Source organism: Leishmania braziliensis, chromosome 22 (genome assembly GCF_000002845.2).
Source record: "Leishmania braziliensis MHOM/BR/75/M2904 complete genome, chromosome 22".
Taxonomy (NCBI): domain Eukaryota; phylum Euglenozoa; class Kinetoplastea; order Trypanosomatida; family Trypanosomatidae; genus Leishmania; species Leishmania braziliensis.
In genome coordinates, this window is record NC_009314.2 from 567,012 (window position 1) to 592,118 (window position 25,107).

The following is a 25,107-nucleotide window of genomic DNA, read 5'->3' on the forward strand; positions in this document are numbered from 1 at the left end:
GTATCTTGGGCGGATGTGCCGCGGAAGGTGACTGAAGGTTTCGAGGGGAATTGCAGATTCTTCTGACGCGCTACCGCTCGATGATTGGCTTGGCGCAGTGCGTGTGGAGGAGCAGTGTAGACAGTAGCCAAGGGTCACTGCTGCGTGTGTGTAAAAATGGGAAAATGGAACTACTGACACCAAAGCGGTTTCTTTCTTTTCTTCCTCTTTTCTGTGTACACTTGCCACTCGCGCTGCGGCACTCTCACGGGCACACGGTGCAATACTCATAGGCGCATACCAATTCACCTGGACTCACGTTCAGCAGTCGTACTATTTGTCATCTGGTGAGCTTCCACCTACCCGCCAGTATGCGTTGTGTGAGGAAGGTAGCGTTCATTGACAGGGGCGAGCCAGGGACGCTGTGGAGTCACGACCTGAAGAAGCAGTGGTACTACAGTGACTTAGTCGCCGTCCGCGTGCACGATTCCAACGAGAAGGTGCTTGGGTCGACGATCCCGGATGTCTTTACCCTGGCATCAGAGGCAGGGCATTCTACAGTGTGTGTTTCCTGGATCAACGAAGACCCGGTGGCGAAGCCGATGTTGCCTGAGAAGGCACCTGAGGAGATGCCTAGGGCTGGTCGCCAGTGGGTGACTCGCGGGGTGAGGCCGCAATCGACGAAAGCGATCCGCCAGACCCTACGGCCTCCCAAGTAACGCCGGGGACCACAATGAATGGCTGCGACAATCCGGCCACTCCCCCAGGTGTTGTGGCCGCAGACTCTGAAGGCGCTGAACCGTACGCCACCTCTAATCCTCCGCGGCCTGAATTTCCTGTCGGAGGTGCCACTGAGAGTAATTAGACTGTAGCTTCTGACGAGCCGACTTCTGTTGCTGCCTTAGCAACAACGGAGGCGGTGGCAGATCCGCTAGTGCTGCGGACTTCTTTGTCGGTGGCGCCGGCATGCAGCGAGGCGCCCACTGGAGAGGACCTCAGTGCTACGTGCGCCCCGGCACCTGTGGCTCCGGTGGCACACAAGCCCAGCTTTAGCGGCTGCACCCCGATCAACATCGCTCAGGGTCCGAAGAGGTTGCCCCATTTTCAGGTCATTACGGTGTTTGGCACAAAGGTGACTGTGGGAAAGGCGAATGTGCAGCCAATCCTCGAGGCTGACGCGTCGGAATCACCCAATGTTCAACACTAGGGTGTGCTAATCACCCCTGCCAACAGAAATGCTAATAGTGCCAGCACGATTCACGCGGTACTGGAGTTCAGCGTTGTTGTTGGAACAACGGATATTGCTACTGTAGTTGCTTTAGCTTCCAGCGCTTCGTACGCTTTGATGTCCACGCCACTCTGCGCCAGTAGTACTTGTGTTTTTTCCACCCACACCTTCTACTTCCCCTCCAAGTTTCTTACTAGGAACGGCGTCTACATTGTGACGAATGTGCTGTGCGTGGCGAGCTTTTCCGACAGCACTGTGCACTTGAAGATTGCCTTGCCGGAGGACTTGAGCCGGATGCATGTACTTCCAGAGAAGAAAGCTGTCCTCAAAAGGCGCGGTGAGCGTACCTACTTCACGTGCACGTGGGATGTGCTTAGTCCCTGCGTGGACACCGCTAACGGCAAGAACAGGGACTGGAAGTTGGCATCGGCTGGGTTTCACGCTTTGATCCGCGACGGCGCCGAAAGCAGGGCCCCTGTTGATATCGAACTGGCTCGTGAGACTCCGCCAACAGAGAGAGCGTGGGCCCATACATGTTTTTTGTGAACCACGCCAAAATCACCAACAACTCGTGCAATGTCGGTGACGAGGCCATCTTGATGGACATTTTACCTATTTCGCTCGTTACTCGTGCGGGGGTGTAGATGCCTACCGCGGCAAGGAGACTGTCAGTCGTCGCTGTAACTCTTTCACGTACCAAGCCACTGCACTGCGAGGGAGAGTCGCTGGCCATTGCTTTTCTCTCAAGCAGTCTCAAAAATGTTCTACGAGAGGCAAAGCTGAATCGCAAAAAATTTTCCCCTTTCTTCCTGCATGTTCACTTATCACGAGTTGCGATTTATTTTTCTTTATCTACCTAGGTTTCCTTATCCGCCCCTCTCAACTCGTCTCTTGGGCGAGCAGGGGGGAGGGAAGACCAGACACACACACGGCACGTTCACCCGTGGTCTCTCCTCCTCGTTCCTACTTTCGATAGGTCATCGCAATGCTTTATATATATTTTTTCCGCTTCTGCTCAATGGCTGCTCGCTGAGGTTTCTGTGCTGTTTCCTTTTTCCGCTGTAGATGTAAGTCGTTTTGGTATGTTTGAGTATTGGCCTACCTGCGAAGGAGGCTGTTCTCGTTGTCTTGTTTGTCATGCGCTAGTTTGGCCCTGGTGACGAGGCATGCCTCGGTGTGATATCTCAGGGCCCCGTACCCACTCTGTGGTGGAGGTGGACAGCCCCTAACCCTGCCAATGCCGAACCGACCCTGACGCTGACAGGGCCAGGCACCCACGACACAGCGAGAGGGGGGGGGGAGCCAGAGACGTGTGCCGCTACTGACGCTGGCGGCCAGGTCCTGGACGGGGTTGCGTTGGAGGTGCCTGGGGCCGCGAACGCGTTTGTGGCGTCTGTATGGTAGGCGAAGTGTTGGGGTGCTCCGAATGCATCTCGCCTGACCCTCGCTGCCTACCGGTGGGCGGCCTGAGTTGCCCTGAGGGATGCTGCGCGTGGCAGCCGGCATGATAGGGACGACTGCGCGGCTTCCTGGGGGGCGGGGGTGGGTGGACACGCTGGTGCGCCGCGTGTCTACGGCCTCTTCGCGCCATCTGGTGAGCCCGCAGCAGGGGGTGGAGTTTGGGCTGTTCTATGACAGAATAGGCTGGTCGAAAGGCAATCGCTGGTGTAGCACTTCGTGTGTGACAGTGCTCGCAGCTGTTGTCTTGTGTTTCCACTTTCCCTGTGTGTTCTTTGGTGCTATTTTATGTTTGGTGGTGTGTGCATTGCCACTTACGGCATTTTTGCTCACATGCTGACGGATGCAATTATTGCACGTTTTATCACCAAAAAGGAAACGATGTTGGGGAGACCATAACGTATGGACTTTTATGGCACGTGGGAGTGCACTGTGAATCATGTATCTAGCCCTTTCACGAGTTCTGCCACTCTCTTCCTTGCAGGTTGCTTTCCAGACGCTGTCTTCATGTCAGCGGGTGCGTCAACTGATGCTTCGCTGCCTCCGCCTTTGCGGTCTCACCCGGTGCTCTGCTGCCCCTCACTATCTCCCTCCCCTCTGTGCTTCCCGTCCTCACTCTCCTCACTCTCCTCACTCTCCTCACACACACACATACATACACTGCTCCGCTCTCGCATTCGCCGTCTTGTCGTGCGCAGGGTATTGCATTGTGCATAATGGTCAAGTCCCACTACATCCGCGCCGGGCGCATGGTGCGCATCCTGCGTGGCCCCCGCCAGGACCGCGTCGGTGTGATCGTTGACATTGTCGACGCGAACCGCGTGCTGGTGGAGAACCCAGAGGACGCGAAGATGTGGCGCCACGTGCAGAATCTGAAGAACGTGGAGCCGCTGAAGTACTGTGTGAGCGTTGGCCGCAACTGCAGCGCGAAGGCGCTGAAGGATGCGCTGGACTCGTCGAAGGTGCTGGAGAAGTACGCGAAGACGCGCACTGCTGCACGCGTGGAGGCGAAGAAGGCGTGCGCTGCGTCGACGGACTTCGAGCGCTACCAGCTGCGCGTAGCGCGTCGATCTCGCGCGTACTGGGCGCGCAAGGTGTTCGACGAGAAGGACGCGAAGACGCCCGTGTCTTGGCACAAGGTTGCGCTGAAGAGGATGCAGAAGAAGGCCTCAAAGATGGACTCGACCGAGGGCGCGAAGAGGCGCATGCAGAAGGCGATTGCTGCGCGCAAGGCGAAGAAGTAAGGCCATACCCTGACTCATCTTGTTTTGTCATTTTTCGCGACAGTCGGTGGCTACACCGCCGATCTGTCATTGGTTTATGTCTCTTGGATCTGAAAAGGGAAAAAATAGAACTTGTACTAGTGATTAGCAGGGTCGCCAAAAGTGAGGAGTTGGGCCTCTCTGGATTCCTTGGGGTGTAAGAGGGTGGGCGGATGTGCAAGTGGTGTGGCGCATCTGTGCTTGATCCCGTGTGCTGTGGTGAGTGACGATCATGTGTTAGGTGCTGCCGAGACACATGTAGGAGCTGTCGATATAGGCGATGGACACCTACGAGCCCCGCAGTGCCTTTCTATCTTGTCTTTTGTCTCTGAGCTCTTCGCGCCCAAATTGCACTTGTGACTGTATGATACAAACAGCGGTAAGTTTGGCACTCCTGTGAAGATGGCTGTTTCTGCGGTCCTTTCTCTTTCTCTTGCACGTCTTGTTTCGCGCCGTACAATCGCCTCCACATAGAGAGTAGTACTGCCACTACTGGCTGGGCAGAAGCACACATACACATACACTTACTATGGCCGAAAAGTAAAAGGAGAGACAACATGATTCTTATCGGTCTCACAGGCGGAATTGCCTGCGGCAAGTCAGCTGTGTCGAGGATACTCCGAGAGGAATATCACATCGAAGTCATTGATGCCGACCTCATTGTGCGTGAGCTGCAGGCCCCCAATGCTGCGTGCACTCGACTCATTGCAGCGCGGTGGCCTCTCTGTGTGCATCCTGAGACTGGGGAGTTGAATCGCGCAGAATTAGGTAAAATCATATTCAGCGATGCACAGGCTCGACGGGCGCTAGGAAAGATAATGAACCCCATCATTTTCAGGGTCATCCTGAGGCGCATTGCCGCCGCGTGGTGGGGTGACCTTTGGCGCAGTGGTGCGACCTCGTCGCCAGCCATCGTGGTGTTGGACGCGCCTACGTTGTTTGAAACCAAAACGTTCATGTACTTTATCAGCGCCTCTGTCGTGGTGAGTTGCTCAGAGGAGCGTCAGATCGAGCGACTGCGTAGCCGAAATGGATTCTCGAAAGAGGAGGCGCTGCAACGCATTGGCAGTCAGATGGCCCTCGAGACAAAGCGTCGGCTTGCTGACTACATTATTGAGAACGACTCTGCAGATGACTTTGACCAGCTTCGCGGATCTCTACGCGAGTGCGTTGCGTGGATGTCACGGCAGTCCAACAAGCGACTCACATGCATTTTTGTCACCGTGGCTGCTGCTGCGGCCGGTGTGGCGGCCGTCGTGGGCTATGTTGGCTACCGACTACTGCTGCCGTGAGGGGTTTGGTTTGGTGCTTTATCGCGTTTGTGTGGAGCCACCTACCCCTGTGTAGGGAAGGATGTTCCTGCTGTCATCAAAGAGACGATTTCGATCCCCGTTGGGCGGAGCTTGGAGAATAGTCTCTGCATTCGGCTACCTGGGTGTGCTCTCCCATATGCACGAACGAAAGCAAAGTTGAGCTCACTCACAAGCACAACGCACTCCCCTTTTGTGACTTTACAAGGGCAAACCTCAGTTTTCTCGCTGCGGTTCTGGCTCGACGCTGTGCTTGTAGTGTCATGTACGTGTCCGTAACGCGTGCGCGGCCCTTGGTGCAGTCAGTGTCACGAATAGAAAGGTAGTTATGACTGATGGTACCTCGTTCCAGTCATGAGGAGGCTCGTGAAGGGATTGTTTTTCTTCGCTTCGAGCTCTTCCACCTCTCCTTGCTCTTCGCTCCATCATTCTCGCTTTCCTTCTACTGTGAGGATGTGTGCTTATGTGCGTCGCATTGCATCTGTGCTCTCTACACCATAACACTCTCCCATTGATCACCTCTGCCACCCACACTCTCGGCATCAACACGCAGAGGAGTGTCTCAGTACGCTTTAACAGAAAAAAAACTCACTTTCCTTTGCTCTTTTCTCCTCATTCTCCTGTTCCAAGAAACTGAAGGGATTCCTTCCGTTGCTGCGCTGAGGGATGTCGTTCATCGAGTGGCCTGTGAGTCGCGTCCGCCAGAAGTTCGTCGACTACTTCAAGAAGCAGGGGCACACGTTTGTGCCCGGCAGCCCTGTCTGTCCGCACGATGACCCAACGCTGCTATTCATCAATGCTGGCATGAACCAGTTCAAGACACTCTTTTTGGGCACCGCTGACCCCAACACTGACTTTGGCCGTCTGAAGCGCGTTGCCAACTCGCAGATGTGCATTCGCGCTGGTGGAAAGCACAACGACTTGGAGGATGTCGGTCGTGACACGTACCACCACACCTTTTTCGAGATGCTGGGATCGTGGTCCTTTGGCGACTATTTCAAGAAGGAGGCCATCCAGTGGGCCTGGGAGCTGCTGACGGAGGTGTACAAGCTGCCCAAGGATCAGCTCTACGTGACCTACTTTGAGGGAGACGTCAAGAACGGGTTGGATCCGGATCTGGAGGCGAAGGAGCTGTGGGGGCAGTTTCTCCCAGAGAGCCAGATAATCCCTGGCAACGCCAAGGACAATTTCTGGGAGATGGGTGACACCGGTCCGTGCGGTCCGTGCTCGGAGGTTCACTTTGACCGCATCGGCGGCCGTAACGCTGCTGGCCTCGTCAACAAGGACGATCCGATGGTGGTGGAGATCTGGAATCTGGTGTTCATGCAGTTCGAGCGTCGCACTGATGGCCTCCTCACTCCACTGCCGCAGAAGCACGTCGACACCGGCATGGGTCTGGAGCGCCTCACCTCTATTTTGCAGGGCGTCAAGTCCAACTACGACACAGACGTGTGGATCCCCATCTTTGAGGCCATCCAGACGGCGACCGGCTACCGCAAGTCGTACGTAGAGATCCGCAGCGAGCCCGACAGCGACGCCTTGGTGGCCTACCGCGTCGTCGCCGACCACATTCGCTGCCTGACATCTGCCGTGGGCGACGGCGTCATGCCCGACTCCGTCGGCCGCGGCTTCGTGCTGCGCCGCATTATCCGCCGCGCTGTGCGCTACGGTGTGCAGTTCCTCGGTGCCGATCCTGGTTTCTTCACGCAGCTGGTCGACAGCGTGTGCGCCTCCTTGGGCCCGTTCTTCCCGCACCTAAAGGACCCCCGCAATATCCAGCGCATCAAGGCGGTGCTGGCTGACGAGGAGCAGTCGTTTGCCAAGACCTGGGAGATGGGGCTGAAACATTTTAATCACGCCGCGGGTGAGTGCCGGGCAAACAACTCGAGGGTCATCAGCGGCTCCGAAGCCTTTGTTCTTCACGACCGGTACGGCTTCCCAGTGGATCTGACATGTCTGCTGGCCGAGAAGGACGGTATGACGGTGGACCTGGAGGGCTTCAATGCGGAGATGAAGGCGAATCAGGTGAGTGCAGGTCGTGTGGCAGCCGCTAAGACCTTCATTGATGCATATCAGCTCGAGGATCTCAAGAAACGCGCTATTCCGCAAACCGACGATGGCGCCAAGTATGCCTGGGAGGACTCCACCGGCGAAGTACTCGCTATCTTCGATAAGAAGAACAGCAGGTTTATTTCTCTTCTGGAGCCCGGGAACGACCTCGGGGCCGAGGAGGTCGGGATTATTCTGAACGCCACGAACTTTTACGCCGAGTCTGGCGGCCAGGTGTACGACACCGGTCGCCTGGTCGCGGCTAGAGACTGTGTGTTTGAGGTGAAGAAGGTGTACAACGTAGGTGGCTACGTAGTGCACGTAGGCAAGCTGAGCAAGGACTCCGCCTCCCCGATCCCCTTGTCCGCGTTGGTGCAGATGCAGGTGGACTACGAGCGCCGCCTGCCGATCGCGGCAAACCACACTACTACACACCAGTTGAACTGGACTCTACGCCGTGTGCTGGAAGAGAACCCGGCCAACTTCACGGAGGTGCAGCAGAAGGGTTCCCTCGTGACGGATGAGATGCTCCGCTTTGATTTCAGCCATCACACAAAGCTGTCGAACGAGGACCTTGTGCGCGTGGAGAAGCTGCTGAATGAGAAGATCCAGGCGGGCCTGCCCGTCTACCGCGAGGAGGTGCCCCTGGCGGCTGCTAGCAAGATCAACGGTCTTCGCCAGATGTTCGGTGAGAAATACCCAGATCCCGTCAGTGTCATTTCCATCGGTGCCCCAATCAACGAGATGCTAGCGAACCCCGAGAAGGAGGAGTGGCGCGATTATGCCGTCGAGTTCTGCGGCGGCACGCACCTCAGCAACCTCAAGGAGGCCGAAAAGGCGGTGATAATCTCAGAGGAGGCTCTCATGAAGGGCGTGCGCCGCGTGGTGGTGGCCACCAAGGCGGAGGCCGACAAGGCCATCAAGGCTGGAGCTGAACTGAAGGGACAGTACGATGAGCTGGTGAAAAGGGAGGCGACAGTGGGCAACATCAAGGCGCTGTCAGTGCTGAACAAGAAGGTGGGTGATAGCTGTGTTCCGCTCGTGCTTAAGAACGCGATGCGCGACAACATCGACGCGGCCATCAAGCAGATGAATGCGTCCCTCAAGTTGCAGGTTGCAGAGGCGAAGGAGAAGGCCGCAGAAGCAGGCAAGGCCCTCGGTGCGTCGTACGACGCTGCCGCCGCGCCATTCTTCGTTCACCAGATGACCGAATTTGGCGCAGAGCGTGAGGCGCTGCAGGCGTTTTCTGACGGTTTCTCCAGCACCGTGAGTGGACCGGTCGGCGTCTTCCTCATCGGTAGTGACGACGAGAAGGCGCTCGCGATTGTGTCCATGCCAACCGCTTTTGTGGAGAAGAAGATGAGCGCCGTCACGTGGGCCAAGTCCTCTATTGGCAAGGGTGGCGGCAAGCCCAATGCTGCTCAGTCTGGTCTCCCCGCCAAGGACGCCGCAGCCGCAGCGGCGAAGGCCACAGCGGAGGCGGAGAAGATGAAGGCATCTTTGTAGAGCGACATGCACGCCTCCCACAGCCCTAAGTAAGTGCTCGCGCCGCTCTTGGTGCTGTGACACTTCACGACGCCAGTGTGCTAGTGAGGGAAAAGACCCTGACTTGGGCGTCAGCTATCCTCGCCAACACTCACTCTTTTTTCTCTGACGCTCCTATTTTCTGCGGTCGTGTATATCAGCTGAGAAGGGTGGGGACGGTGCTACTGCCTCTTTCCGCTCTCCAATTCCAACAGGCGACAGCGGTGGTGCCGGCGCCACGAAACGGGGTTCCTCTGCAACTCCTTTGTCACCTCCATTTTTGTTGTTGTTTTCCCTTCCGTGAGCTTCCCGGAATGAAAAAAAAACGAAAAGCGGAGAGGAAACACTCACCGCCCGTGTGCACGAATGCCTACTGTTGTATCTTGCTTACTTATTGTTCTTTGTGTGCTTGATGTTCGAGCGAAGGGGCGTGCCTGTGGACAGCACGCATATGAATAGGATTGACCTAATTTTGCTTTAGGTGCCATTTTGTTCTCTCTTTTTCTCTGTATGTATGTGTGGATGGATGGATGGATCTGTTAAAGTGTGACGTGAGCTGCGGGTTCTCTTCGTGTGCTCTCTTGCTTCCCTCTCCTTGCCCCCTTCTCACCGCATACTCCCTCTGGTCTTGTGAGGTTTCACTCCATCGCCCTTCTCCCCGAGCCCCCGTTTCCCTCTTTTCACTGTGTCAGTCTGCGCGTTCATGCCTGCTTTGGGTGTTCTTTCCCCATCCTTTAAGGATTCTTTCGTGAGAGAGAAAGAGGAGCCATTCACGTGCGCTCCTCCCTTATTTTCGCACACCCACCCGCGTGCGTCTTTTCCTTTCCGGGGTCCCTCTGTCATCGACAACATAAACGGAGGAGAGCCAAGTGGTTATGGTGGTGGTGGTGGTGGGGGGTAGAGAGTAGATCAGCTGGTTGACTTTGGGGGGGGGGTAAGCATCGTCTCCTGCATACTTTGAGTGTTGTTTTTGTCGTTCTTCTTGCTCTATTCTTCTCTCCATCTGGCTACTTTTCTTTATTCCTACATCGTTAACAGACATCCTCAAAGTGAGTAAATCGAGAAGGGAGAGGGCTGAGGCACCCACCGACACACATACGCACACACACGCGTTGGCCCTCTACCATCAAAGGGGCCGTGCAGTATCAAAAGTGTACACGTGTTAAGCATTCCCAAACGGATGGGGAAGGGAGACGCGACTGTGCGCCCGTTGTTAAGCCGCGTTTGTTCTCTCCAACTCCAGTCTTTCCCTTCTCCTTCTCTTTCTCCAACCGGTGAGATGGCACATGTAGTGATACACAGGCTCGTGCTATTGATGCCTGCATCACGTTACGTTGCACCCCTCTCCTACACTTCCTATGCGTTCTTTGTGTGGCATCGATAGTGGTGGACTCCTCAGGCGATCCATAGCCGTTCTTGTGCGCTGTGCTTGCAGAGTTTACCACGAAGGAGACGCCTTGCTGGGGTATTTTCTCAGCACAAGTTACCACCTCGCGTGCGTCTCGCCAACCACCAGCTTCTTTCATGTCATCCTTCCCTTTTCTCTCTCTCTTGACGGCGCACGCTTGTTGTGTTACTGATGTCTCGTTTTGACATTGCTCTTCCTCTCTCCTGTTCTTTCTGTTCCCGCTCTTTGTTGGCGGGAAAGTGAGCTGAGGAAGTAAGACACGTATCTTCTTTGCCAAGAGCGGTGCCAGTGCCGCTTCATCGCCCTCGATTCCGTGAAGGGGGAGTCCATCTACCACCATTGTCATCACCGCCAATATACACCTTCGCGCAGGGTGTCGCTTTACACCAGCAGGTACACACAAACCATCACCACACTCAGTGCTGCATTGCACATCGTGTCAATTGGCTCCATTTTTATTGAACAGCACCGTCTGTTCTCTTCTCGCCTTCTCCCTTTGCTCTCAAGGGTGCCTCCGCCGTCACTCTTTTATTTTATGTTTCCCGTCTTCCTGTGTGTCTATCCACCACCCTCCTAAGTAAGCTCTCCGAGGTTCTGAACAGGCATCGCGTGTGTGTGTGTGTGGTACTGAATGTCATATCTTTTATGAAGGTGGAGCACGACGCAATCCACAAAGGCAGAGGAAAAGGGCATTACCATCTTCACAGAGTATATTTCCCTCTAATACACACAAGGAGCAGTGCACACACCTACTCCACAGCCACCGTGCTGAGACGGCAGGCAGCAAGCAACACTTGTTTGCTCTGCTGTGTGAGCTGATGGGCCTCACCACAACACGCACCCACACGTGCAATCAAACAAATCGATAGCGCACTGTTGCCCCTTTTCTGAGCTCTCTCGGCTCATCCTTTGGCGTGGATTGTGCAGTAGGGCAACGACGCCTCGCTTTAGTGGTGCAAGCAGATTGCTCTCGCGCTTTCATGTCTGCAACCGCGTCCTCCGCCTTGAGGACCGCCACTGCGTCACCCGGCACCCTCGATGCCGCGGCTGACTTACACACCTCCGAGGCAGTGAAGGAAACGTTCAAGCTTCTCGTGCGGCGTCTCGTTCTGGTTGACACAGCTGAAGACAACTTTCAATGGTCTTCGCGGGCAAAGCAGCAGTGGGGTGGCGGCAAGCCCCTCTTTGTGTCTGTTAGCAACAAATTCAAGGAGCACGGCAGCACCTCGCCACGGAACATGATGTTTGGTCATCCACAGCAGTCGCAGCAGCAGTCGTGGAGCGGGATCGAATGGCGAGAGAGTAATAGTATAGCAGTGCCACTGGAGGATGATCCTGTGCTAATGATCGAGGTTGGCGTGCTCCGGCATGGAAAGAAAAACGTGCTGGGACTCGGTATAATGAACACACAGTCGATATTGACGGAGAACCGCCAGTACACCAAGTTTACAGTGCATGTGTTGCCCACTCACATCTCGATTGATGCCTCCACAGTGCACGTGGTAGCAGAGGTGGAGATCTACAGCAGCCTGCTTCGCGAGTCACCCGATTTAAACTTCACTCCGTTGGAGTACAACTACGGCACCGTGCGAGTATCCACCGTGGACTTCTACTACCCGTCCTTCTTTCTCACTGGGACTGGCGAGTATATTGTGTCCAATGTGTTGTGTGCGATGAATATGACAGAGTTCAGCTCCCTGGCTATGCAGCTGGTTCCGTTGCGGTCGTCTGCCAGCTACATTGCCACAGAGCCGTCGCAGGTAATCACGGTGCGGCCGCAGCAGCGCGTGTACTTCAGTGCCACCTGGAACCTTACTCATCGAGCCTGCATGAGAACACTGGAAATGCAGCTCACAGTGAACGGCTCACAGAAGCCGTCAGCACCGGTTCTAATCAAGGTGCACAATCAAGTTCCGCAGACATCCAGCAACACAGATGTGCCCTTCCACTATTGGGTGAACACAACGTGCATCACAAATCGACAGATGCTGCCGTCTCAGGAGTTACCCCTCATCCATGCCGTACTTCCAGTGTACCGCTTCATCAGTCGCAGCGCCCCCATCGACCAAAGGGAGGGCATGATCGTGGCGTTCGACAAGGACAAGGGCGAGCATGTGCTGGTACGAGCCAACGGCGTGCCAGTGACAATGGGGAAACTGTACGGGAGCGATCAGCAGCACCAGCGCCAGCAACAGCAACTGCAGCCGCAACTGTCCATGCAAAAGTCGGGCACCGGTGCCTATGCGCTGAGCAGGCTGGAGAATATGAACTTCATGGGTGGCGGGGACATGGTACCTCAATTTGACTTTGACGTGAACGCTTCCTTCGTCGTGTGTGACAACCACGTCAGAAACCCATTCTCGTCGCGCGGGCCGCTGCTGAATCTCTCGCAGAAGACGTGTTTATGCACTATTGCCCTCGGGCCGATTCGTGGGTTTCCCATGGTGTACGAGGCCACCACTGGCCTGTCGCCATCTTTCCAAGTGAGTGTGACACTGCTGGATCAGCGGGGGTGGCAGGTTGTGCATGGTGAAACCCTTCCTAGCTACCATAGCGCCAGCGGCAGCTTGCGATGGGCAGAGCAGTTGGTGCTGCGGAAGTGGCCAGGGGCGACGTCACAGCAGTTTGTTCGCCTCAATCTGACCGAGGTGCGGCCCCGCGACGGGGACGAGACGCCAATCGGCGCCGGCCTCATCTCGCTCCCCAGCATGCAGCGCCTATACACGCAGAACCCGCTGAGCGTCGCCTTCTATGTGTACGAGACCTACTCCTTGTACGATCAGCTGAGCTCGTCGTCCTTGCTAATGAAGGATGTGAACGTTATCTTCTCGGAGCTGCGCTGACAGCAGTGGCGTGACGTCTTGTTTTTTGTCCTCTCTTCTTTGCTCCTCCTCTTTTCCTCATTTCGTTCTCGTCTGCCTGAGAGTTGTTCTACTGCGACACCCTGACAATCGTCATCACCACTCTTCCTTCTTTTACCCTTTTCGCTTCATCCCCACAAGCGTCCTTGGCAACGTTGCGCCGTCCTGGTCGTACCTCAGCGCGTACAGTAGTGCGTCTGCTTCTCCCTCTTCATGTCAGCGGGTGCGTCAACTGATGCTTCGCTGCCTCCGCCTTTGCGGTCTCGCCCGGTGCTCTGCTGCCCCTCACTATCTCCCTCCCCTCTGTGCTTCCCGTCCTCACTCTCCTCACTCTCCTCACTCTCCTCACACACACACACACATACATACACTGCTCCGCTCTCGCATTCGCCGTCTTGTCGTGCGCAGGGTATTGCATTGTGCATAATGGTCAAGTCCCACTACATCCGCGCCGGGCGCATGGTGCGCATCCTGCGTGGCCCCCGCCAGGACCGCGTCGGTGTGATCGTTGACATTGTCGACGCGAACCGCGTGCTGGTGGAGAACCCAGAGGACGCGAAGATGTGGCGCCACGTGCAGAATCTGAAGAACGTGGAGCCGCTGAAGTACTGTGTGAGCGTTGGCCGCAACTGCAGCGCGAAGGCGCTGAAGGATGCGCTGGACTCGTCGAAGGTGCTGGAGAAGTACGCGAAGACGCGCACTGCTGCACGCGTGGAGGCGAAGAAGGCGTGCGCTGCGTCGACGGACTTCGAGCGCTACCAGCTGCGCGTAGCGCGTCGATCTCGCGCGTACTGGGCGCGCAAGGTGTTCGACGAGAAGGACGCGAAGACGCCCGTGTCTTGGCACAAGGTTGCGCTGAAGAGGATGCAGAAGAAGGCCTCAAAGATGGACTCGACCGAGGGCGCGAAGAGGCGCATGCAGAAGGCGATTGCTGCGCGCAAGGCGAAGAAGTAAGGCCATACCCTGACTCATCTTGTTTTGTCATTTCACTGCGTTGTCGACGACAAGGAAAACAGTAGTTAATACGGTTTCATAAAGCCGGTTTCTGGAAGGGGTGACTCAACGCACAGCTGGTGGATCGTTGAGCGACTCCGCAATCCTGACAGGGCTGCTGCCGGCATGCGAAGACCGTGCTAGGGGAGTGTAATATAGGTGCTGTTGGTGATGCTGCGGTGTCTTAGGGCAGCGGCCCAGATGGGGGTAGGTTAAGCCGAGAGGTTTGAGGAGGGCGTCGTGCCTCCTTCCTCCTACGGTGTTTTACACCCTTGCTCTGCCCTCGTCCGAAGGGATTTGTGCCTGCATGGTCGCAGTCCGTTGTGGGTGTGTGTTTTCCTCCCAGCCTGTGCTGGAGCGCTCAAATTACTGTTTCTCTTTTCTCTCCCTCATCTCACTCCACCGTCCTCTCTGATTTTTTTCACCAGGTCTGTCACCGCTACGACACGGACAGGCAGACACGCACACGCGTCATTCAACATCATCAATAGTGGAAAGACAAGCAAGCACACCGAAAAAGCAGGAAAAGGGAAAAAAGCGAAGTCCACTGTAGCTTTCCCCTTCCCCAGAATCCTCTCTTTTCTCCCCTTCTCTCTGCTTCCCTACCCGCTCTTTTTCTACCAAGTACCCACGGAGTCGCAGAAGAGGCGAGGGGAGGGGCTCAGAATGCGTCTACGCGTTCATGTGCACGTGTAAAGTGGAAAGAGCCTCCATCGATTTCCTCTTCTGCCTCCTTATCCCCTCTTTGATCTTGCTCGACTTCCATTGCTCGCTCTACCTTATGTGTTTCCGTGATACACCACCATCCCCTGCAACAAGGCTAAACGCAAGTAAAGAGACGGACCCTCGCGGCTTGCCTTCCCACTTTTCTTTGTCTTGTTTGGCTCCCCTTGTGTTCCTTTCGTCCCTCCTTTCCCCCCCCCCCCACCTCCGCGATACCCCCTGTCTGTCGGTCTGTCTCTGCAGTTTTACGTGTTTGCCTCATCTCTCTCTCTTTTTTTTCTTTTGCTCGGTGCATATCCTCCTTAATCCCTCCCTCCCTCCACTCGAGAGTTTTCTTCCCTCGTATTATTTCTCCTTCGTTTTTTCTTTTGTGTCCCTCAACCTCCCGCTTCCTTCATCCCTGTCTTTTCCTTCTCCGTCACTACTGTTCTTTCTGCGCCCCTGACCACCTTCCAATTTTCCAAACACGCTTCTCGTCACCCTTCCTCAGTCCGCATTCCGTCGCTCTGTGTGTATGTGCCACTTTTGATTGCTTGCCGCAAGACAATCTCACGATCAAATCAGTTCAAAAGAGGAAACAGATTCTGGATTGAGAGAACTGGCGGAAGGGAAGAAAAAGTGGACTGAGACGTAAGGGTGTGTCTCTGCATCTGTGTCTGCATACCTGCGATACTTTGAGCGAGTAGGAGGTAGGAGGGACGGAGCCACCCAGACAGCGAGCACCACGAAACCCTGTGGAGTTGAGGGAGCGAGTGCCCGGCTGAACACACGGCCAATACAGAAAGAAAAGCAGAAAAGGCTTTGGGAGAGCGTAGTACAGATACGTGTGTGTTGTATGGCAGGGCCGTGAGACTTAGCGCACCCCACATCCTTTGCCTTTGTCGACTGTGTGGTGCCTATTTGTGTTTTCGCTCTTCACGCTGTTGCTCATCACCACCCCACCACACGACACAGCGTGCACACCTTCATCCACGTCTCGAGCCTGTTGTGTTTTTGTTTCGCCATTCACGTACCTGTGTGTATATACGTCTTGCACTGACAACGCCTGTAGCCTCCAGCAGTCTTTCTCGCTTCTACCCTGCTGCGAGCTTTTTTATTTCTGGTCCTGTCAATATCCCCCTTGCCCCCATCCTGCAATCTCCCTCGGCGTGCGTCAGTGTCTAAGGAGGGCTGTCTCTGCATCATCACCTGCCTCTGCCACGTGACTGAAGCCAAATATAGGCGTCGCAGAAGTGCACAGACTCGAAGACACTCCCTCTTCCAGTGGTGCGCATCTTTTTCGAGGCAGTGACTCTGAACAGGTAGTGGCTATTTCAACAGCGATTGAAGCCGGAGTATACAAACCCGCACCCTCCTTACCTTCCGCACTTCTTGCCTTTTCTCCTTATTTTGCATTTTTGTCGTTTCGATTTCGTTTGCTTGTCCTTTCTATTCTCCGTGCTCTTGCGCTCTTCTTTAAGTTCTTTTTTTTTTCCTTCAGTGTCATGTTAGTTTCGGAGCTTCTCTTTGCCTGAGCTGTGAACTCTCTTCCACTCTACCGCCCTCCCTCCTCTTCCGTCTTCAAGACGATTTTCTTGTGCCCTCTTCACACTCATACCTGCGACAGAGCGTGAGTGGAAGGCGAGCAAAGGCGAGAAGAAGGCAGGCGCAACAGCCTACTTCTGACACGCAAGCAAACAGCAGTGTCAGGCGCAACGCTCAGAGAAGCCAACCGGTGAGGCTCACGCCCCCGTTCTCTCCTCTGCCTGCACCCCGTGCACAGACGGAGAGTAACAACACTGAGGAATACTTTTGCCCTCTTCCCCTTGTAACAATTTGTCTACTCTAGCTTATCTTTTTTCCCCTCGACTGAGGCTAGCATCTCACCGCACACTGTTCCCTGCGTGCCGTTCCCTGTTTTTTTTTGTTTTCTTCCAGGCTTTCTACCCCTCTTCCCTTCCCCTCTTCCTCTTACCCGTGTGTGTGTGTGTGTGCGCCTTACGTGGTGTTTGTTCTGTGGTGTTGATTCGTGTCATCTGCTTTTCTCGCTCTTGTTCTTTATTTGTCTGTCTCTTGGTTGGCCTTTTCTCCTGTTGGAAGCCGCGCCAACACCCCCAATTTTTCTTTTGCCTTTTTCTTCGTATCTTCTCGTACTCATTGTTCTTGGAGGAGTGGAGTGGGGGTGGGCAAACAATGGCCGAACACGTGCTATTCACTGAGGAGGTGTCAAATGTGTTGACGCAGCCAGAAGGCCCGCGGGATGAGGCTCGTGAAGTGCCCTCGGTACGGTGCTACTATCATTTGACTAGGTCGTACACCGTGGCCGGCTTTGCCGGCAGAGGAGTGTTTCCAGGGTCGCTGTCCTCAGAGATGCTCCATACAACGGCGAAGCCAGTTGAGGGTCTTTCACGCCCACCTCGGCTGCTCGCAGCACCGCCTCTGGCAGAAGGGGCAGAGCCACTGCACATGGCGGTACCTGTGTGTCCCACCGGCGTTTCTCTGATGCGGCCGGCGCTGTCCCCCAACAAGGGCCCATCCAGGCCTGTAGCCGTCTGTGCGCCTTCGTCTTTTCGCACCGCCACCATGAGTGAGGCGGCGCTGGTGTTCGAGTCGACTATGGCAGAGGGGATGTCGAAACCGGCCCCTCGTCCACCAGCGCCGAATTCTTGTGTGCAGCCTGCAGAGGAGACCACGACATCGCCGTTTCGCGTGAATCGCGTGTGCGCTGGACAGCTGCCTCGGTACAGGCAGATGGTACTGCCGGCGCGTCGGCTGCAGAGTCGCCACGTCTCGAAGATCAAGACGTTACCAATATTTAAGGAGGCAGACTTGTCGGTGACACTGTGGAGCGAGGCTGCATCGCAGGCGGATGTGTTTGCCTTCTTCGGCTCTCAGGACGGCTCAGTTGATCTGGCTGCGAGCTCGCCACTGCGAGGCCACAACAAGGCCCCCGTCAGCAAGGAGTTGTCTTGGACTGTCGTTGATGCAGCGTACAGCAGTCTCTGCGACCTCTCCTTTAGCGAAAACATCTTTTCTGCAGGGGAAACTGCGACGGGCGGGTCGCCGGGTAGCGGTATTCTTCGTGGTCATGTGATCGACCCGCAGGCGGTCTTGAGCTTTCGCAGAGACGGGGCACGACGCCAGCGCGAGGCGCCGAGGGCTTCCAGTAACGCAGTTCTTCAGTAAGGGGTGACGTAGCTGGCGCCTTTTTCTTCTGCGAGTGCAGTCTTGCGGCTTCTGCAGGGCACGTGTGCGTTTTACGTCCCTCCTCACGTGTTCGTGTCGATTTATGTGAGGGACTGTCGCGCAGCGCTGCTGCTTCTGTTAAAGGAGTGCGAGGGCCGTTGCGCAGAGTCGCATATACCCCAATGACGCGCCTGTTTTCACCCTTGCGGGTCGTTCTCCTGTGGCGCTCCTTCTTTTTCTCGCCTCTATCGATTTCCTACGCCGGTGCGACATAGCGGTATGTGTGTAGGCGTGCACATCCGCGCTGCAGCTGGACTTGTGTTAACCTCCCCTTCACGCATGGAATAAGTGTGTATAAGTGCGCTGCTCTGCGCCCCACTTCCATCTGACACGGCGCACTCTTGCACGCCCCACATCGCGTTCGCACTCAACTTGGTGGATTTCTTTTTCTTTGTTTTATCATGCAATTTTTTTTTTCCGTTGCACTTATGTGCTCCAGGATGAAAGGACACTGAAGGGCCTGCGAAGGGAAGTTACGAGAAGCGGGGGGGGGGGTCGCTTCACCCCTTCTTGCCCGTTTCTTCTCCCCTCTTTCGCCCGATGGACTCTCAACAGCCATTAGAAAAACAGGCCAAGAGAGTCACTCACGCAGAAGACCGACAACGAAAGGAGTGCCTGCCATCTCCGTTTCTTCCCCTATCCTCTTTTTTTTTCTTCCCGGCTCACCTTTGCGGCGCCCTCTCTCTCTCTCTCTCTCTCGTCTCTCTCTCTCTTCTTAGCCACTTTTCTTTTCTGCACATTCGCCTCTTCTGTGTTGTATTTTTCCCCCCTGACAAAATCAGCCGCTTCTTCTGTTTCCCTTTTTTCGTGTGACTTCGGTCTTATGACCCCCCTTCCCTCCCTCCTCTCTCTCTTCGTCATTCTTTCTCTTTTCTCTTGACCTGTGCGGGTCACCTCTCTCTTTGCACATCCACATCTGCGCCTTTACTGGTTTCGCATTTGTGTGTGTGTGTGTGTGTTGTCCCTCTCTCTTTTCTCTCTTGTCGCTTCTTTTGATTTCTGTTTCTCTGGCATTTATTATACACCAGTGAAGGGGTTTCGGGGGGACGGGTGGATGGACTTCTGTTCTCCGGACCGTGTGCGTGTATGCTGTGTGTTCGCAACGGTTACGCCCAGCCTTGTTGCCTTGTATCTTTACCGTTTGTTTTCCTGTGTTTTTCGAGGCTCTCTGTCTGTCTCTCTTTGACTATAATTGTGTGTGGCTGTCCCTCTTGAGCCCATGTACTCTTCCTCTCTTTTCGTACCCTTGTGCATATGCTTCATCTACTTTTCTTCCCTCTCTCTTCCACCATGTTTATAGTTAGTTCCTCTTTAACCTTCTCTCACGCCTCTTCTTAGGTCTCCCTGCCTCGTCCCCTCCCCCCTGCTCCTCATTTCATTGCGCCTCCCTTTTCTCTCTGGGCTTGTCAGCTGTGGATCGGCAAAGGAGCGGATGCGTGAACTTTCACGCAGGTCGTTTGGGCCCGTCGGCTGTGGCCTCGTAAGACGCCTCTCCCTCTACTTGTGTATGTTTGTTCGCCTCTCATTCTCTTCCTAATGGAGGTTGGTGTATGTGTAGGTGTCTGGATGTATTTACATACGTGTCGTCCTCTCTCTCTTTTTCTTTTCCTTTCAGCTCCCTTGTGCCTTGAGTACATTATCTTCAGTTATCTCGACGCTTGTCTGCGCCTATTCATCGGTTCTCATGTAGTCTGCTTATCCGCCTCACTCTTCACTTTTTTTTTTCGCTTCGTTGTCGTCACTCAAGCAAATTGCACACAGGCAGAGACATATACACACTCATGACCGCCTTCTCTCCATTCACACCCGTGCCCCTACCGCCGCCTCTTCATTGTTTTAAGAAAACGGTGTAGTGTCTAGTTCCATCATCCTTTCTACTTGAGACTCTCTGCTCTTTCTCTCTTCCTCACCTGCGTCTTTTTTCGTTCTTTTCGGCATGTGCTCCGTCTTCGTTTGCTCCTTCATGTGTACATACTTTCCTCATCTCTCTCTTTCTCGCCTTTTGCCTTCTCGACCTGCCATCTTTACTGGCTGTCTGTGCCTGTGTGCTGAGAAGGAGCCCTCAAGACGCAAATTTTCATGTATACGCCTGTTGAAACGAAGAAGGACACCTGTACTGCGTCTAGCCCCTCTCCCTCTCTCCTCTCCTTTCCGCCCTCCATCGGTGCGCTCCTCCTTTTTCCCCTTTCCCACCTTTCTTCACGTATGCCTCTAAGCGGACTCGCTTTTGTTTTTTTTTTTATCTCTCTCTCTTGTGGTTGTCCTCTCTCTCTCTCTCTCTGTGTGTGTGTGTTTTCCCCCCCCCCCCCCCCTCCCTTTTCCGTCTTGTTCCCTTTCCTCCCGGTCTCTCCCTTCGTTTTCCGCCGACGATATTGCGGCCTCTTTTTCTTTCGTCGCCGTTCCCTTCTCTTTCTCTGCGTTTTCTCTCTTTTTTTTTTCTCTTCTTTCCCTTCTGCGTGCTCGTTGTACTTGCGGTGTTTAGGCTTCTGTACGTGTGTGTAGGCGCCGCCTCGTCTTTACGTCTGTACTTGCTTCTTTCCCTTCCTCGCAGTTCTCCTCTGACCCTCACCAACACCCGCAGGAGCTTCCGCAGGAGGGGTGGCGCCGGTTCAACTGCAGGTGAGTTGGCGCGGAGAGGGAAACGGAGGGGATCATGTAGGCGAGAAGAGAGAGGGAAAGAAGGAAGAACAGTGAGCAAGGGCGCTGCGTTTTTCATTTGATAATCTCAAGGCTGAAGGAGAGCGGCGCGGTGAGGCATATTAGGGACAGGGATTCTCGTGTGTACTTGGATCGCAGGAGGCAACGTTGGTGCTCATGGGCTTATGCTTCTGATGGGGTGCGTTGGTCGTTACCGCCAGCCATTTTTACTGGGCTTCCACTCTCCCCCCCTTTTCAATCACGGTCTTTTTCTCTCTCTTCTCTCCATTGCCTCTCACTGCCTTCCAACTTGCGTTCGCCATCGTCTTCTCGGACGTTGAGTCTTATCGCGATTGTTTTTTTATTTTGTGTTTTTTTTTTTTTTCCATCCGTTTCGCTCTTTCACTGTTTGAAGCCCGCGTCAGTTTCACCGTCGCTACTTGCTCCACTTCCCTTCATCTCCTTCTCTAACTTCGAAGTTGCATGAATGCGCAACTGGGCTTGAGCTTCTCTCTGTTGTTGTTGCTCCTTTTTAGCACTCTTCATTGACCGCCCCTCTTTCTCTTCTGACCCGCCTTCTGTGGTCCCGTTACTCGCGGCATCCTCGCTGGATTCTGTGGTCACCCCACCGTCGACCTCTTTCCTTCACACTCCACTACGTCTAGACTGCTGCTCTCTGTATGGAGCTCGTGCTGCACATCGCGATGACGCTGCGGGGTGGTGGCGGTGGTAGTGTGGGCGAGACTTTCTGACGAGCGGAGCAAGGATTTGTTGCGTCTCGACGGTGACTGACGCACTATCGACCACTTCTTTCTCTCCTCCTGCTCTTTCCATCTGAGATGCTCGTTCCTTCGAGCGAGTGTTCCAAGGTGAATCAGTAGAAAAAAACGACAGGGTGTGAATACACAAGAATCAAGTTGATCAATACGAATTACTTAACATGTATTCAACAGCAGAGGCAGACACAAATGACTGTCACGAGAAGAGACAAAAAAATAACCAGCCCCAGCAGGTCAACCACGTACGCACGCCTTTGAAGACGCATGCGTGGGTTTGACATTGACGGCCCCGCCCCGCCCAACAACGAGCACGTCGCACGTAAGCACGCACACTCGCATGGGAGCGCGCTTCCTTTTTTCCCCCTTTCCATCTGGCCACGGCAATCCGTTCCATTTAAGGCGACTGCGTGTGTGCGCCTCTGTTTCTTTGCATCTCTGTTAAAGTGAATTTGTGTGCGCGTGTCACGACCCCCCCCCCCCCCACACACACACACAGGAGAGAGAGAGAGAGGGACTGCAGAGGCAGTCTGCAGTTGACCGAACTGCAAACCAAACCAAAAGCAAAACACAAGGAAATCGTCGATCAATCCCGAATTCCTTTTTTTCTTTCACTTCTCTGTGCGCCGACCTGTTTTGTACTCTCCACTCACCTCGAGGCCCTAATGAGGGGGGGCACCTCAGTGCGTGGTATCCTAGGACCCCGTACCCCCACTCTATGTGTGGTAGTCAAGCAGCCCTTCTCCCTACCAATGCCAAGCCACTTTTGGTGATGACAGGGCCAAGTGTCTACAATAAAGGGGAGGTCAGCGTCATGTATCGCTACTGGTGTCGGTGGTCGGGTGCTGGATGGCGTTGCTTCGGAGCGCCCTGCAACGGTGAACGTGTGCGCACCATTCATATGACAGTTAGAGTGTCAAGGTGACTCGTACGCATCTCACCTGGCCCTCGAAAACGCCATTACAAAGGAAAAAGAAGCCGCTCTCGCCACCAAGCAAAGGTGAGCACAACGCGAGTCGCCCCTCCGCTGTCGTTATACTCGACTACCAAGGGCTTACCCCCACTCGAGGTACGCCCTGTGGGGTGCAACTGACCGCTGCTTTGCTTTTTCACAGCTCGGCGCACCTCTCCAATTCTCTCGGCTTCTTTTGCACGCACAGATACGCCAGGAAGGCGAGAGGCACTTGCGAGAGCAGCCATGGTTAGGGTGGACCGGAGGCGGAGCTGCATCGCTCCATGCTGGAGTTGGCCAAGGATGCGAAAGGCGACGACTATTCACTGGCACACACACAAGCGGAGGTGCTGCTTCGCCTGTTGCTCGTTCTATCAATGTCTCTTTTTCTCGCTATCGTTCCCCCGTCTCTCCTCGCTCTCGCGGTGTTGCGAGCCTTTCTCTCTCTCTTCTTCTCCTTTCTGTCCCATCGATACCCAAGCACATACAGTTGCGCCGCCCATTGCCTACGTGCGCGCTCGTGCTTATCGTCTACAGGGTTCCCCTCAGTGTCACGTGAAGGGAGAGGAACGTTGACGCCGCCCTCAGGCTTCAGTCGCGCACGCACACGCGCTTGTTTGCGTCCATTTATCGACTTCATTTTCAATCTTTGGCTTACCAGAACTTGTCTTTACTCAGAAAGCAGAGCGCCGACTCCTACGGGGCATTCACTCTTTTCACATCCCTCCTCGGACGCGTCGCTTCTCTACGCCTTCGACACCGCAGCAGCACACGGTGAGCAGCAGCGAGGGAAGGAGAAGCGCTGTAGCGCGGTGCCACGCACGGGCCGTGGTGGCTTTTGGGTGGGGTGCGTGAGGGCTGGCGGCCACAAGCAACACTCATTGCGAACATTACCAGCCGTGCGCGTATGCGCACCGGTGTGAGCATGAGCAGCAACTGGCGCTTGTTCGCCGATCGTACTTGGGCGCTCTCGCAGCGGATGGCTTTGCACTCGCCCTTTCACCTAAAGTCGCTCTCGCTCACCTGCTCGAGCACGCTGTGCAGCCTGCGCCCTGCCTCGAGTCGCACCTCCCGTACGCCAGTGTCGACCTCCACGGCAAAGCGCAAGTCCAAGAAATCTCCCACGACGTCGACTGGTGTCAGTCCCAGGACAGGGGCTGCAGCTTCTTCTTCCCAGGAGCCCAGCGCCGCTTCCCTGGTCGCAGCGGAGGAGCATCAGCTGACGGAGAGTGATGTGCGGCTCGCTATGCGCACGGTCATGGCGTCGCACTTCAGCCTCGTCCAGCACTCCCGCAAACCGGCGAAGGTTCAGATCGCAAAAGAGCGGCTGGCAATCGAGGAAAGGCATCAGGACCGGCAACGGCGTCTCCTCGAGAAGGATGAGAACTCACTGCAGCTGCTCGGGGCGGACGGCATGGTGATAGGCGAAGGCATCCTTCCTCTTCTTGCTGCAGCAAAGAAGAACCCCTACGACGAAACTAGCTCCCGCCGTTCTATGGCATTGCCTGACAGTGGCGCGTGGCGAGCGCTGAACCCAGTCGGTCTTTCAGCATCGCAAGTCGGCGCGTCTGCCTTTCTTCCGGGAGGCGGCGATGGCGACGACGACGCTGGCACGCTGAGTGGGACTGACTATGCATCTTTTCTCGAACGCTCTGAGGCAGTGTCGATTGGCGGCAGCAAAGGAGAGGAGGCGGAGGCGGAGACGGACGCGTGGAAGTCGGCCACTCTGGCCGCACTGAGCGTACCTGATCTCTCAGTCTACGACGCCGACCACGATTTTCGCATCAGCAGTGAGGAGGCGATGCGAGGAGTAGAGGAGAGCGGCTCCAAGGTGGTGTCTTCGAGCACTGGCGGCACCGCTGCGGTGCAGGCAGAGCGACTCGGCGTGTCGACTGGCTTAGATCCCTTGTCTACACGCCCAGGTGTGTCCAAGGCAGCGGCGGCGGCAATGCAGCGTCAATTCGATGAAGACGAGGACCCCGACTACACTGTTGCGATCTTCACCGATGACAAGGAGGATCCGTTGAGCTTGTGAGGGTGTGCTGCCACTGTTGCTCCTGCTGCTACTGCTGCTGCGGCCGCCATAGTTTTCCGCACTCAAAATGAGGCGCGCGCAGCCTGCGAAGCATCGAAAGGGGCTTCGTCGGCACGACGGCACTGGAATCTACTCTTTGTTCTTCCATGTAACCATGCATCTGTGTGCGCGTGTACGGGTGGATTGCTTGTAGGTGCGCCGCCAGAGCACCGCGGCAATGCCTCAGCCTTCTTTGCGAGTGTGCGTGGCGCAGTCGTTGGCTCGACGTACAGGCCACTGGCGGTTACCCACAGTTTTGTATGGGCGGCCCATCTCTTGTCGCCCAGTCGTTGCAAGCACACGAGATGACACGTTACCTCAGCGTTGCTTTCTTTTATTCGGTCTTCAGTGCTTCCTTCTGAGGCGCACCGCATGCATCCATGTGTGGCTGTGCGTGTCTGTGAGCTGGGGCGTGTAGAGTGAGGGAGATGTGAGCGGGGAAGAGGCCTGGCCCCTCAACGATGCTTCACGACTTTGTGCGTGTGTTCTCATCGCCATCTCTTTTCACTTCACCTTCGCCTGTGCCGCCATGGTGGTGACGTACGGCCGGTGCAGAACGTCCTGTCTACTGGGTGGGAAACCGGAGCCACGCCTCCCTTCTCTGCCCATGCACCACTGCAGACTCGCTGCGTGGGACTTCTCGTCTCC

The 25,107-nt window shown here is 55.3% G+C and overlaps 8 protein-coding genes across 8 annotated transcripts; all 8 read left to right on the top strand.

The window, feature by feature from the left end:
- Positions 1-1,324: 1,324 nt before the first annotated feature.
- Positions 1,325-1,753, top strand: LBRM_22_1410 (hypothetical protein, unknown function; the record flags this gene model as incomplete). The annotated part of the gene is made up of 1 exon (XM_001565008.1): positions 1,325-1,753. One exon carries the CDS (start codon positions 1,325-1,327, stop codon positions 1,751-1,753), a length of 429 nt encoding a protein of 142 aa, XP_001565058.1.
- Positions 1,754-3,381: 1,628 nt separating this feature from the next.
- Positions 3,382-3,909, top strand: LBRM_22_1420 (putative 40S ribosomal protein L14; the record flags this gene model as incomplete). The annotated part of the gene is made up of 1 exon (XM_001565009.1): positions 3,382-3,909. The coding sequence occupies one exon, from the start codon at positions 3,382-3,384 to the stop codon at positions 3,907-3,909; it is 528 nt and encodes a 175-aa protein (XP_001565059.1).
- Positions 3,910-4,484: 575 nt separating this feature from the next.
- On the top strand, positions 4,485-5,219 carry LBRM_22_1430 (putative dephospho-CoA kinase; the record flags this gene model as incomplete). Its single annotated transcript, XM_001565010.1, has 1 exon — positions 4,485-5,219. One exon carries the CDS (start codon positions 4,485-4,487, stop codon positions 5,217-5,219), a length of 735 nt encoding a protein of 244 aa, XP_001565060.1.
- Positions 5,220-5,903: 684 nt separating this feature from the next.
- LBRM_22_1440 (putative alanyl-tRNA synthetase) lies at positions 5,904-8,792 on the top strand (the record flags this gene model as incomplete). Its single annotated transcript, XM_001565011.2, has 1 exon — positions 5,904-8,792. One exon carries the CDS (start codon positions 5,904-5,906, stop codon positions 8,790-8,792), a length of 2,889 nt encoding a protein of 962 aa, XP_001565061.2.
- Positions 8,793-11,198: 2,406 nt separating this feature from the next.
- On the top strand, positions 11,199-13,061 carry LBRM_22_1450 (conserved hypothetical protein; the record flags this gene model as incomplete). Its single annotated transcript, XM_001565012.1, has 1 exon — positions 11,199-13,061. The coding sequence occupies one exon, from the start codon at positions 11,199-11,201 to the stop codon at positions 13,059-13,061; it is 1,863 nt and encodes a 620-aa protein (XP_001565062.1).
- A 444-nt stretch (positions 13,062-13,505) lies between these two features.
- On the top strand, positions 13,506-14,033 carry LBRM_22_1460 (putative 40S ribosomal protein L14; the record flags this gene model as incomplete). The annotated part of the gene is made up of 1 exon (XM_001565013.1): positions 13,506-14,033. One exon carries the CDS (start codon positions 13,506-13,508, stop codon positions 14,031-14,033), a length of 528 nt encoding a protein of 175 aa, XP_001565063.1.
- A 2,934-nt stretch (positions 14,034-16,967) lies between these two features.
- On the top strand, positions 16,968-17,960 carry LBRM_22_1470 (hypothetical protein; the record flags this gene model as incomplete). Its single annotated transcript, XM_001565014.1, has 1 exon — positions 16,968-17,960. One exon carries the CDS (start codon positions 16,968-16,970, stop codon positions 17,958-17,960), a length of 993 nt encoding a protein of 330 aa, XP_001565064.1.
- Positions 17,961-23,292: 5,332 nt separating this feature from the next.
- On the top strand, positions 23,293-24,420 carry LBRM_22_1480 (conserved hypothetical protein; the record flags this gene model as incomplete). The annotated part of the gene is made up of 1 exon (XM_001565015.1): positions 23,293-24,420. The coding sequence occupies one exon, from the start codon at positions 23,293-23,295 to the stop codon at positions 24,418-24,420; it is 1,128 nt and encodes a 375-aa protein (XP_001565065.1).
- Between the last annotated feature and the right edge of the window lie 687 nt (positions 24,421-25,107).